The 14,280-nt window shown below is 40.9% G+C and overlaps 1 protein-coding gene across 2 annotated transcripts in view; it reads left to right on the top strand.

The window, feature by feature from the left end:
• RYR2 (ryanodine receptor 2) overlaps positions 1–14,280 on the top strand; it is a 711,493-nt gene that overhangs the window by 412,237 nt on the left and 284,976 nt on the right. For both annotated transcript variants that reach the window (XM_057308486.1, XM_057308485.1), the window contains exons 21-25: positions 187–379; positions 2,241–2,457; positions 4,101–4,205; positions 7,786–7,889; positions 13,596–13,679. In XM_057308486.1, the coding sequence (XP_057164469.1) occupies positions 187–379; positions 2,241–2,457; positions 4,101–4,205; positions 7,786–7,889; positions 13,596–13,679 (703 nt within the window). The remainder of the gene's footprint in view (positions 1–186; positions 380–2,240; positions 2,458–4,100; positions 4,206–7,785; positions 7,890–13,595; positions 13,680–14,280) is intronic.

Here is a 14,280-nt window from a genome sequence, read left to right as displayed (position 1 = left end):
GGGGGGAAGGAAAAGCAACAGTTTTTGGACAAAGGATTTAACATAGAGCATTAATATGCCTTCAAGTTTTATTCTCTTCCAGTATTGTGCATTGATTTGTCAGTACCTACTCGAATCTTTGCCTCTGAAGATGATTCTGTGAGGGTAAAAAAAAAAATCACTGCCCTTACTGTTTTTCCTCCATAGGCTGTATTGCTCGTACTGTCAGCTCACCAAACCAGCATCTGCTGAGAACCGATGACGTCATCAGTTGCTGTCTAGATCTCAGTGCCCCGAGCATCTCATTCCGAATTAACGGACAACCTGTTCAAGGAATGTTTGAGAATTTCAACATTGATGGCCTCTTCTTTCCAGTTGTTAGTTTCTCTGCAGGAATAAAGTTAGTATTTCTATGTGTTTTGGTCTGTGTCCCTTCTGACTTCTCATACTTTCCCAGAAGGCTGCACTGCCATGCCCCATGCTCTGCTCGCCTTCTGCCTCACTCCTGGGTGTCTGTCCCCAGGGCGTTTTTCTTGTTCCTTGGCGGAAGAGGTAAGATTCACCCAAGAGGGATGTCTTGGGAGGCTGAATGCTTTGTCCACCTGTTCTACCATTTAGACGGGGCAGTCTGCTGACCATACCCCAAATCTGTGTCCTGAAATATTTCAAGCCTATTTCAGTTTACTTTTTTATTTAAGAAGGGAAAATGAACAACAGTGCATAAGAAAATACCACTTATTTCCTTATATTTCATTAATTTTCCTTTTCTTGTCATCATATTGCCCCACCCCACTCCAAACCCCCTCATTTTTATAGAAACTAAGTGGATTTTTTTTGTTGCTGCTTATCAGGTCAAGATATCTCCTCTCTGTGTTACCCTCTACCTGTTGCACTTGTAAATTATCTGCTGTGATAGCTGGGTCAGGATGGTTTCCTCTAACCTTTGCTTTCTTGCTGTTACCAGATGGAAAGAGATAAATGATAATTTTTTGGAATTCTGCAAAGAGAACTTTGTTTTTTAAAGATTTTATTTATTTGGGAGAGAACGAGAGAGAGAGAGAGAGAGAGAGAGCATGAGGTGGGGAGGGTCAGAGGGAGAAGCAGACTCCCCACTGAGCAGGGAGCCTGACGTGGGACTCGATCCTGGGACTCCAGGATCATGACCTGAGCTGAAGGCAGTTGCTTAATCAACCGAGCCACCCAGGTGCCCCACAAAGAGAACTTAAACAAGTGATGGTCTGTTGTGATAAGGGGCTATGCTGTCACCTATTAATATGGGTATGTAGCTACCTCATGAGAGTGGTTCCCTTATTATGACTGGCCATCGAGTTATTCTGGTTATTCTTCCCATTATAATTCTATTCATATGAATAATTCATGGTTATAGAAGCACCATATTGAGGAGGCGACAGAGAAAGCATGAAATGCACCAATGACCTTTTCTGGTGTGTTCGTACAAATTATATTTCTTTTTATAAGCTCCTGGAATGTTTTAAAATTTTTGTTTTCCTCATTTTTTGCCCTTTGCTTTTTATTTTCTTTGCTTTTTTGTTATTATTTTTGACCTGGAAATGAAACACAAATTAGAAAAAGAATTGTAAGGAAAATGAAAATTTGATTTTATTTTTGTAAGCTGAGGGCCCATGAAATCAGTATTGTTTAGCTGTGTTTTATAAAACATTGTTCAATGGAACTTAGATTAAATTATTTTTAATTAAAGGACTTTGATGTATAAGGTTTTTTTGTCATCGAAGAAGAAATAAGGTGATATTCTTTCTTCCACAAAGGAAGTATCATTTGAGTCCCCCTTAAGGAATTTCACTGGGAAGTTGGACACTGGAAAGTGGCTATTTTTTCTTTTTATCAGACCTTATCCAGTCCAGCCCTGTAATTTTAAGTATAATAACGTCTGCTCTCTGTTGACTATTTGGGCCCCTGGAGACATTAAATGACTAATTACTGTGCACAGCTATTCCTCCTGTAGGAATATGATGCAAGTGCTTTTGCTATTTCTCCAGGGAGTGAGAAGTTTTCTCAGATCCATCAGGGTAATGTAATCAGCTTTTCCTCCCATCCTGTTTTACCTTTTGTGCTTAGAGGCTCTTAGACTCCAAGGTGCCCACACTCTGATGGTACTCGGGGGCAAGTGTGGCTTCTGATGAAGTTAATTTTGTGCTGATCGTTTATTCCATGTGTTTTGTGGATTAGGGAACTTTCTGTACACCCGAGCTAGAACTGACCCTGACATGCATCCTTTTTAGGGTACGCTTTCTGCTTGGGGGGAGACACGGAGAATTTAAATTCCTCCCGCCACCTGGGTATGCTCCTTGTTATGAAGCCGTTCTGCCGAAAGAAAAGTTGAAAGTGGAGCACAGCCGAGAGTACAAGCAAGAAAGAACGTACACACGGGACCTGCTGGGCCCCACAGTCTCCCTGACGCAGGCCGCCTTCACGCCGATCCCGGTGGATACCAGTCAGGTACCCAGAGCACCTGTCATGGCGGCCGTTGGTGCTGTCGTCCTCTTGTGGTGTTGTTCTGTGTGCCGTGGCTTTCTGACTCTTTCAACCGCAACCCACAGGAACACATCTGAGAGTCATACAGTTTATACGCAGAATCGAAGAAAGTTTTGTAAAATAAAGCTTACCTTTATCAGATCCACTCACCTATTTTGTATTCAGTTCTATTCTGTTTTTTTAAGAGTGATCTCAAGCCACTACCTTGATTTCATGATGCACTAATGTGGGTCACAATTGGAGGTAATGCATGCTAATTTTAGGGTGCACTTTCTACATATGGTGGACATGGAGTTTATTTCTTCAGCCTTCTAGATATACTATTATTTTGAAGCAATTCAGCTGACCTTTATCTTAAGTAGAGCTGCAGATCCTGGACTCTAGAGTCAGAGTGCCTGGGGTCAACTGCCTACTTTGGGAGCAAATCCTTGTTCAGCTCCTTGAACTCTGTGTTCTGTTTTGTCATGCTGGCCCTTTTATATTATTGAGTAAAAGAAGCAAGCTTTGTTCATGGCAAATTTCAGTGTGTGAGTAGTAAACACGATTAGGAGGCTAGAAATGGACTGGAATGGAAGATTAGATTATGCAGTGGGAGCACATTGAGGATTTCCTACGACATAGATTATCTCCACCATTGTGGGGAAAGGGAGCAGTGATAGCCTGCTCCCTGGGGACACTGTCTCATCAGTGAATGCTGTAGGCAATCGCCTGCTCTCTGTTTGTGGAGGGACTGGCTGTGGGGTGACACCTAAGTGCATTGCCAAACACTAACAACCAACCCCTGACCTTGAAAACCCTTCATGTTCTTTATGAAGAGGTCATTAAACTTCCTCTTTTGAATGAGAACATGCAAAGATTGTTTTCCCTGGAAGCTTGTTCTTGGAAACCACTAGAAATAACAGAAACAAGTCAAGGGAAAAACATAAATCACTGCAAACATTTACAGGCTCAAAGAGCCAATGGATTATTTTATTTTTTTTAAAGATTTTATTCATTTATTTGATATAGGGAGAGCAGGAGAGCACAGGCAGGGAGAGCAGCAGAGGGAGAGGGAGAAGCAGGCCTCCCGCTGAGCAGGGAGCTCAATGTGGGGCTCGATCCCAGGACCTGGGATCATGACCTGAGCCGAAGGCAGACGCTCAACAAACTGAGCCACCCAGGTGCCCCAGAGCCAATAGATTATTAACCTTTGGTCACTGAATTGCCTTCATTCTGGCATATGGGTAATGGCCAGGTTAGTTTAAGAACTTTGGGGTGATTTATCTTCTTAAGTGATGCACGCTCTGGTGGTTACATCCCACATTCATAACAGCATTGTTTTTAATGGTGACTGTCCCCACCAACACCCGTGTTTTCCTTCTTCCCAACTTTTGTTCGTAAATTCACTTGGGAACCCAAGCTGTCACACCACAAAGTCCCCAAATTACCTAAACAATTTTTAGATATACCTAGTTATATTTTTACAACTACATTAGAAGGGTTAGAATCTAGTCATATTATTAACATTTTAATGGTTTACGATGGTTTTATTTGGTTCAATTCACAGTAAGGACAATTAGCGGGGTTTAATTGCATTTGTTTCTGATGTGTTTTCTTTCTTATTTTAGATTGTGTTGCCTCCTCATCTAGAGAGAATAAGAGAAAAACTGGCAGAGAATATCCATGAACTCTGGGTTATGAATAAAATTGAACTTGGCTGGCAGTATGGTCCGGTATGTAATTTTGAAATTTATTTTCAGATTTATTAATACATCTTTCTAAAAAAAATAACTTTTTCTCACTCATCCTGCTATGTGTTGACATGAATAGATTAGATTGATTTTTTTCCCCCTACACATTAAGTTTTCATTCAGTTTTTCTTTACAAGAGGGAATGACATTATTGGCATGTTTGTTGAAGGATGGCTCAGTTGCCTAGACAATTGAAAAGTCGTCATTCTTGAGGCTGAAAGTTGTATTTTTAAATCAAGGTCAACATATACAGACAATAGGCATTGATTTCTAAGCCACTGAGGGAAAAAAAAAAAAAAGCTCATTGAAATTGAATGTGAAAGCTGAAAATGGAAAGAAATTAGTCATTTTACTTTTCCTTTATCTGGTGCTCTGCTTCTTTTATTATTTTATTTTATTTTATTTTAATTTTTAAAGATTTTATTTATTTATTTGACAGAGAGAGACAGCCAGCGAGAGAGGGAACACAGTAAGGGGGAGTGGGAGAGGAAGAAGCAGGCTCCCAGTGGAGGAGCCTGATGTGGGGCTCGATCCCAGAACGCTGGGATCATGCCCTGAGCCAAAGGCAGATGCTTAACGACTGTGCCACCCAGACGCCCCGCTCTGCTTCTTTTAGTCTTACCTGTGTATAGCGGTCAGTACAGGGCCTGTCGGCAGACGGCCACAGTTGGTTTCATAGGTGGAAGACTGGCTGAGATGTAATGATTGAATATATTTCCAAATTATTATTTAAAGATCTTAGGGGGCGCCTGGGTGGCTCAATTGGTCAAGCATCTGACTCTTGACTTCAGCTCAGGTCATGATTTCAGGGTTGTGAGTTTGAGCCCCCTGTCAGGCTCGGTGCTCAGCAGGGAGTTTGCTTTGAGATTCTCTCTCTCTCCCTTTCCCTCTGTCCACCCTCTCCCCCCACCCCGTGCTCACTCACTGTCTCTCAAATAAATAAATAAATAGAATCCAAAAAAAAAAAATCTTAGTTTACGGTTTGTCAATAAAATTTATATTTAAAAAATTTCCTATGTAATTCCTGTGTATCATATACCTATTTTCGGCAAGACTGTGGCAGTACTTTTTTAATAATATTATTAGTCTAAGTATCCCAAAGGTTGTAACACTTTCTTATGTATTTGACTGAACAGAGAAAGGAGTGCATTCACTTTGGCATAGTTTATTGCATTGAGCTCTAAAGAAAGAACATTTTTTGTTAGTAATAGTGGTGAATACTGTATGCTATTTAGAGCTTCCCATTTTCACATACACAGTCACAGGTTATTGGGTTAAATGTTCATAACAGTACACGGAGCTGTTATCAGTTTTGCTGGTAATGACATCTCTGAGAGTCAGGCCTTGACAGCAGTTGCAGAGCTCATGAGGGTCTAGGACTGGGGTCCAGACTTTCTAGCTTTTACTGGAGAACTGTTTTCGCTGTAAGACTTGCCAACGCCCTTATGGTGGCCAAGGTGGGAGATGGCAAGGTTCACAACTGTGTGCCTGGAACTGGGAGGGGAGACATGATTGTGAGACTTGTATTAGAGTTCACGTACGGGGTATGGGCAAGAGAGGGAGGGAAGTCTGGCCAAATTTCTGGTTTTAATTTGGACACCCGAGAGGACGGTGGTGTCCGTGATTCTCCTGTGTGGAGAATAGAGGCAAAGTGGACATTACATAAATGGGGAGTAGATTATCTCAGGACTTGGACACCTTTATTTCTGCTTTCATGTTTAGAACTTAGAGTGAAATTTTGCAATTCTAGACTTCATTGCCGGACCTATGCATTTAATCAAGTACATAGGATATGTGCTTTTTTGTAAGCCCTGTTCATGTGTAAAGATCACTAGGAAGGAAAAATAATATGTTATTTTTAACTTAGCAATGCCTGAAGAGTTTAAAAAAGTCCTTGCTTAGGTTCGTATACTTTTTAGGTGGCATTTCAGAACCTGGTAATTATTCTCGTGGACTAGTTTTATACCCCAGCAGCACGTGGCTGTCACCCAGGGGTTACCACACAGCAGTGCCTGTGTCATTTAGGGCTTCAAGAAGACAATCTGCTTACTAGCGCAAGGATCTAGAACATCTTTCTCGTTAGTTCATTCCTAAAATCTTGGATTTTGTTCACTCTGATAATATACACTTCCAAGGATTAATATGAAAAGTGCCTGCAAGGCTGATTTTGTGAAGGTAAAGGAATGATTTGCGATATCTGCACGTGACTTACAGTGGGTGAGATGGACAGCTGGGACCACCGCAAAGACTTTAGTTCAGTCAGTCATGTCATCGATCGACATCTCTAGTCCATCTGGCTCTAAACACATAAATTTACTACACGTAAGTCAGCACTATACCTTTCTCACATAGACTTCATTTCAGTGTATGAAACATATGTTGGGTGCCTACCAAGGGCCAGGCGTGTTCTAGGTCCTGGAATACATCAAAGAAGAAAAAAGAACAAAATCCCTCTTTTCTTTCGTCTTACAGTCTTTTTTTTTTTTTTAAAGATTTTATTTATTTATTTAACAGAGAGAGAGAGACAGCCAGTGAGAGAGGGAACACAAGCAGGGGGAGTGGGAGAGGAAGAAGCAGGCTCCCAGCGGAGGAGCCTGATGCAGGGCTCGATCCCAGGACCCTGGGATCACGCCCTGAGCCGAAGGCAGACGCTTAATGACCGAGCCACCCCCTGGTCTTACAGTCTAGTATTAGGAGATAGATGGTAAACCAGTGAGTCTCTGGTTCTGCCAGCAGGTGGAATTTGTTACAGAAGAAAACGAAAGTGTAGGGCGAGTGGGCAGATGGCCGTATTGGGAAGGGGGACAGGATGAACCTGGTTGAGAAAGTGAGATTTAAGCAAACACTGGAGGGGGCTGAGAGGGTGAGCATGTGGGTGTCAGGGTAGAGCAGGCATGGGCCCTGGGGCCAGGAACTCTACTGAACAGAACAGGGGGCCCAGATGACGCCAGGTTTTACCACTGGCCACAAACATTAGCGTGCCTAGGGGCTTACAGGGGCAGCTTTGCTGGGGTGATGAGCTGAGCCTTTCTTCTTGCTTTTCCCCTTTATTTTCTGCTGCGCAGTGGGATTGCCATTGCTGGTGTCTGAAATTTGAGACTATTTTTTTAAATGCATTTAAATTTTATTTTATTATTATTATTTTTAATAATAATATTTTTTATTATATTATGTTAGTCACCATACAGTACATCCCTGGTTTTTGATGTAAAGTTCAATGATTCATTAGTTGCGTATAACACCCAGTGCACCATGCAATACGTGCCCTCCTTACTACCCATCACCAGTCTATCCCATTCCCCCAGCCCCCTCCCCTCTGAAGCCCTCAGTTTGTTTCTCAGAGTCCATAGTCTCTCATGTTTCATTCCCTCTTCTGATTACCCCCCCTTTCTTTATCCCTTTCTTCCCCTACCGATCTTCCTACTTCTTATGTTCCATAAATGAGTGAAACCATATGATAATTGTCTTTCTCTGCTTGACTTATTTCACTTAGCATTATCTCCTCCAGGGCCGTCCATGAAATTTGAGACTATTATTATGAGGATTTTCTGTCCCGTTCCAGGTTAGAGATGACAATAAGAGACAACACCCATGTCTGGTGGAGTTCTCCAAGCTGCCCGAACAGGAGCGCAATTACAACTTGCAGATGTCGCTTGAGACCCTGAAGTGAGTTTCTTAACTTTTCCTATTTTCTGATCTGCCTGACCTGAAATAAACAAGGTATCAATACAGTTTAATTCAGTTAGAATTAAATTAATTAACTCCGAACTTTTCATAATGCACAGGTGGATTGGGTCAATATTTGTTGGGAATTAGACTTCTGACCCTGCTATTTTATGTCTTTATGCTTTATAAAGTATTTACCAAAGAGCGGTCTGTGGACACTTTCCGTATTGCGGAATACGAGGGTTCTGTGATCAGATGCGGTGCTACTCGCAGTGTGAGCCAAGGGCCAGGTCTGTCACGGGTTGTTTTTGATTTGTGACAACATTAAGTGAAGATACTAATAGTAAGTGTCGAGAAACTTTTGTACCAATTTAAGGGAACAATTTTATGTCTTATTGAACCTCATAATTTATAAAATGTAGGCTTATATTTTATATGTCTCCATTTAAAAATTTTAATGATCTCTAACAAGTTTTTTTTGTATTTTATCAGAGAATCAGGCCACAATACGTTGGAAATGAAAAGAAAACTGGCCCTTCGTCACAGACAGACAGTCATGCTGAGTTAAAAATCATTGTTTATTTTATTGATGGGTTTTTCAGTGCTGTTTGTCTCTACAATGGGATGGAGTCCGTTTACGACATTTCAAACTTATTTAACCATGCCATCTTTTTTTTTTGGAGAGTGCCTTGGGACCATGTGCCCGAGGAACACACTTTGAGAAAAGCTCCCTTAGACCGTTTGCATGTCATCTTTGAGGGCACATTTGCTTTTCAGTGACTGCTAACTGCTTTCAGGAAATTCGCCACTTACTGTTGCAAATGAAAGAACGAGGTGGGGTAAAATAAAGCAAGCAAAATATTTTAAATTTTAATATAAAAAGTTTAGAGAAGGGGCGCCTGGGTGGCTCAGTTAGTTAAGCATCTGGCTTTTGATTTTGGCTCAGGTCATGATCTCAGGGTTGTGAGATCGAGCCCCGTGTGTGGCTCTGTGCTGGGTGTGGAGCCTGCTTAAGAGTCTCTCCCTCTGCCCCTCCTCTCTCTCTCTCTCAAAAAGAAAAGAAAAGAAAATTCAGAAAATGTTCTGGAGAAGACTATAACATTTCTTTAATTCCTTTTCCTATGCTTGGTGGCTTCTAGAACTAGATTTATTCAAATAGGTCACTTACCCTAATGCACGTTTATATGAGGCTTGTATACTGGTGTCCATTTTTGTTTCAGTTTTGTTAAGAGTAAGGAGTTGCTCCCTTGGAGCAATTTTACTAAGGACTCAGGACGTAAAACGTCACCACCGCGTCATGCTGTAGTTTTTTAGTTCAGGTGTATTTCTTCAAAGATGTGATCGTAATAAGTGTTATGGAAATTAACATATTGGGCACAGAGTGAGTTTAGGTGCTACTAGTAATTTAAAAGGAAAGGGAAATATATACAAACCGGTAAATTGAGAACCTCGCAGAGATAAAAATTGACGGAGCTTGCCTGGGATGAAGAATGCATAATGCATGGCTGTTGATGGGGTTTTGGAATATCGGTGAGGTTCCGTAGGGTGGAGTCCAGAGCCCACGACCAAGACGGAATTCTTGAGATGTCTTTGGTGCGAAATGGTGGTTTATTAAAGCACGGGGTCAGGACCCGTGGGCAGAAAGAGCTGCTGCCCTGGGTTGTGAGGGTGGCTGATCACATACTATGGGGTTGGAGGAGGTAAGGAAATGGAAGTTGAGAAAGAAGACTCATAGGATATGGGAGGCCTGGCCATTGTCAAGTGAAGGTTGCTTTCCCCTTGCTAGAGCATTGAGATAGCTGGGGGCTTCCTGGAGGAATGTCACCCAGGTCCCACCTGGGAGTGGGGGCTGGGGGGAGGTCACAGGGTGTCAGCTTGTGCTTTGTCCTCAGCCAGCTTCTGCTCCTCCTCAGCTGCGCCCTGTGTACTACCGTACGGTGTGTTTAGGACCCATCTCTCTTTGTAGTCATGATGAGAGGCTTGCCCATGCCACTAAGTGATTCACAGCAGCTCACCATTTGCTCATCTTTTACAACAAGATGTTTTATTGAAAGGTCACGGTCTAAGATAATTTAGTTAAATTTGCAGTGCATTCCCTATAATTTTAGTGATTGACAACTAAACCAGCTATTGCAAAGGACAAATCCCAGCAAGCAGGGAAGTGGAGAAGTCTCCGTATTTGCATAGCATGTGGAGTCCCTCTGCCTGTAATCCGATCTCATTCCAGAGAGAGACTGGTAGCTGGTTTGATTAATCATCACACTGTATGTGCCCTGGTGCTGTTGCCCATGGTGAATATTAATGACCTTTTCCATGAGTAATCCTCAATATTTTATGATTTTACGAGGAGCTGATCTAACCTATTTCTTTAAAATTTAAATTAGAACAGGGAGAACCCCTACTTCTCCAAAATTCACACTTAGCCCAATCTCAGTAGTTGAGAGTAAGCAGGGTAGTTTCTTTCTGTATTTCCCTTAGAGCCTTCTGTAGTTGGTAGCCCCCAGAGCAGAGTAAGTGAGAACACAGGCTTTGGTGTTGGATGGCATGGGGTCAAGGACTTGCTGCTCCAAAGGGAAACTTAGATTTTCCGAACCTTAGATTTCTCCCATCCATAAAGTGGGAGTCATGGTGCATGTACTTCATGGAATTGTGGTGGGGACTAAATCCTATAATGTTGATCGAGCTTTGAGCACCATATGTCTGATACACTCCATAAAAATATCATGGGAAGGATCAAAACTTTATTCATTTGAATTCTGAGAAAGGCCAAGTGACAAAGAAGCCAAAGATTACTCCAGAATATCCCTTATTTTGGACTGAAGAGTGATTTCATGTGAATGTGAATTTGAGATGCTTTCTGTGATTCAGATTTGCTGGTCATACGTGTAGTGCAAACTTCTGGCACCCTCTCTCAGGACAACAGAGTGCTTACAGCACGCCAGTGAGCCCCACCCCCACTTCAACCAGTGTCACTAAAGGTTTAATTTCTGCTTTACTTACGGTAGTTTCTGAATTCCAGGTCTTAATTTTTGAGTCAATGCCTTATGTTTAGGAAATGAACATCTTAACATCTCATACACTTTCAGAGAATCTTTCTTTGGAAGTTAACAAAAATAGAGCAAGACTAGAACAATATTTTTCTTCTGGTCAAGTAGTTTTTTCCTTAAAATTGATTTTGGGAAATGCAATGTGTTTGTATGTATACGTAGGGAGCGATGGGAGGCATAAGGACACAGGGACACCAAGCAGAGCAATAGGGAAGGGAGAAAAGTAGTTAGGGAAGAGGCATGATTTTTGTCTAAAAGAACAGGTTTATTTAAGCAGTTTTATGGCTTCAGTCAGTTCTTGATCTCTCCGTAGTTATGCAGGTTAAAACTTGAAGGGTGATCTCACAAGGTCATCTTGATTTTGACATGTATAACCTAAAATTTAATGTGATAACAGTGTTTGTATAAATACATGCAGCTCTATCTACCTATACCATCTGTCTGTCTGTCTCCAGATTTTCATTTTTCAGATGATGTGAGGGTAAGCGTAAGTGGACTGTAGATATTTGCCACATCCGTATTGGAACTGGCTAGACCCTAGAAATTCTGTAATCCCAAAAGGATAAGCCATTGTATCTTAACTCTGTTGAGATAGGAGAAACACACTCATTGTCATGGATAGTAAAGTCATATTGTTCTATATAAACCTAGAGGACTCTAAAGGTTGAGTTTGGCATGTGAATTTGAAGTATCTTTCTTGGGAAAATCAACAGAAGGTCATTCAGGGGAGGGGAAGAAACACAGAGTATCTTAAAAAATGGACAAATAGCTCCTGGCAAACGGGGACCCGGATATGTCATTTGAAAATGAGATTTGTTTCTAGACTAGAAAGTCCCCTAAAGGATTAAAAACATATGGGGAATTTGTATCTAAGAAGGTTGCATTTCAAACCAGGGGTAAAAGATAGATTATTTGGTAAATATTTCATGGAGAATTAGGTATTCTGGAAAAAAAAATAAAGTTACATTTTCCTTTAAATGATTTTACAAATGGGGAATTTCTGAGTGCCATATAAAACCCAAAAGCCATAGAAAAGATGGGAAACTTCAGTTATATAAAAACAGATTTGGAATTATGCTTAGAAATAACAATATAAAGAAAGTAAAAAGACAAACTAGAGAAAAATATTTGCAACTCATACCTCAGACACAGGAAGAGCTTCTAAAATGCAATTAAAAACCCATATCTAATGGAAAGTTGAACAAAGAATATTTTCACAGAAAAAAGGTAAGTACAGATATCAAGCATATGAAAAAGGAGCTCAAATACAATTATTTAAAGAAAAAAACGGTGGTGCCTGGCTGGCTCAGTTGGTGGAATGTGCACTCTTGATCTTGGGATTACAAATTCAAGCCCCATGTTGGGTGTAAGAGATTACTTAAAAATAAAATCTTAAAAAAAATACAAATTAAAATGATAATGAGATGGCTTTTCTCTATTTTTTTTAAAAGATTTATTTGTCAGAGAGAGTGAGAGAGAGCACAAGAAGCAGGGAGAGTGGCAGGCAGAGAAGGAGCATGATTCAGGACTCGATCCCAGGACCCTGGGATCAGGACCTGAGCCAAAGGCAGACGCTTAAATGACTGAGCGACCCAGGTGCCCCTAATGAGATACCTTTTTGACCTACCAATTGACAACATTCAAGCCGTTTGAGAACTGTATGGGAAGGAGGCAATGTCATACATGGCTGGTAGGTGTAAATGTAAATGACTACCAACCGTATAGACATTTGACAATATTTGTGAATCTTTAAAATGTATTATACTCTATGACCCAGTAATCCCATGTCTAGGAATTTTTAACTTATAGATGAAGGACATAGTACATGTATTAAATGTATGAAGTTATTCATTGGAGCATTGTTTGTAATAACAAGAGACTATGAACAAAGAACATGATGTGAAAACATTGTGACCCATCCAACTAATGCAATACTTCAGAGCTGTTGAAAAATAAACCAGCTTTATGTGAAAGAACAGTATATTAGAGTTACCACGTAAAATCAAGATAGAAAAATCCAGAGAGGGGCGCCTGGGTGGCTCAGTCGTTGAGCGTCTGCCTTTAGCTCAGGGCGTGATCCCAGAGTCCTGGGATCGAGCCCCACATCAGGCTCCTCTGCTGGGAGCCTGCTTCTTCCTCTCCCACTCCCCCTGTGTTCCCTCTCGCGCTGGCTGTCTCTCTCTCTCTCTCTCTCTCAAATAAATAAATAAAAAATCTTTAAAAAAAAAAAAAAGAAAAAGAAAAATCCAGAGAACGGTCTCTTGTGTAAAAGGGGGAAAAGGAAACCATATGCATGCCCATGTGCACGCACACGCACATAAACTTGTGTTAGTATTTGCACAGATTGGAGCAGGATATTCAAGAATTAGTAGCAATCAGTGCCTTTAGGGAAAGAAACAGGACTACAGGGAGGGGATTGGAGAAGGACTTACTATTCAATACATTGCTTTTTGTGATATTTCAGTTTTCAATGACTTGCTCATTACCCAAAAGTAAATGACTTATAAATAAACGGTTATTTTTTTCCTTTGCTTTAAAGGCAATTTCTGTTCTGCTTTCAGGGTGGACTGTTACACCTGATTCCCCTCCAACATTATGTTGGGTTATTCTGGAGATAGAGAAGGAGTTCTTGCAGCTTATCTCGGGTTTTGTTTTCCAGGACTTTGCTGGCACTAGGATGTCATGTGGGTATCTCAGATGAGCATGCTGAAGAAAAGGTGAAAAAAATGAAGCTTCCCAAGAAGTAAGTTGGATGTCTAAGCAATATTAAATATTCTGTGCATTGATTCAATCGTGCATTCAGTTGGAAAATCCATTTGCACCCAAGGAGCTCTTGATGGATACCTAGATGACTTGCCCAGAGAGGAAATAAAGCTCAGAAAATATCAGGATTATGTGTAAAAAGTGTTTTATTTTCCTTGTATGTAGGTATGCACGAATACACCAGTGCCTATATCTGTAACTGCTTATGTCTGGTTTTCCACTATGCACCAAAAGATATTTTTATAATTTAATTTGATTTTTTAAAGATTTATTTGAGAGAGAAAAAAAATGCAAGTGTGGGAAGGGGCAAAGGAGAGGGAGAAAGAGAACCCTGGCAGGCTCCATGCCCATTGCGGAGCCTGACATGGGCCTTCGTCTCAGGACCCTGAGATCACGACCTGAGCCGAAACCAAAAATAGATGTGTAACCTCCTGCACCACCAGGCACCCCTAATTTAATGTTTCTTTCTTTCTTTCTTTCTTTCTTTTTTTTTTTTTTACCAAAAGAACATATTTTAGAAAGAGTTATAAAGTTGGTATTATTATCTCCATTTTAAGCTGAGTAAACAGAGGCCATGAACA

This window comes from Ursus arctos, unplaced genomic scaffold (assembly GCF_023065955.2).
Source record: "Ursus arctos isolate Adak ecotype North America unplaced genomic scaffold, UrsArc2.0 scaffold_7, whole genome shotgun sequence".
NCBI classification, from domain to species: domain Eukaryota; kingdom Metazoa; phylum Chordata; class Mammalia; order Carnivora; family Ursidae; genus Ursus; species Ursus arctos.
Note: the sequence above shows the minus strand (reverse complement) of the source record. Positions and strands in the feature narration are given on the sequence as shown.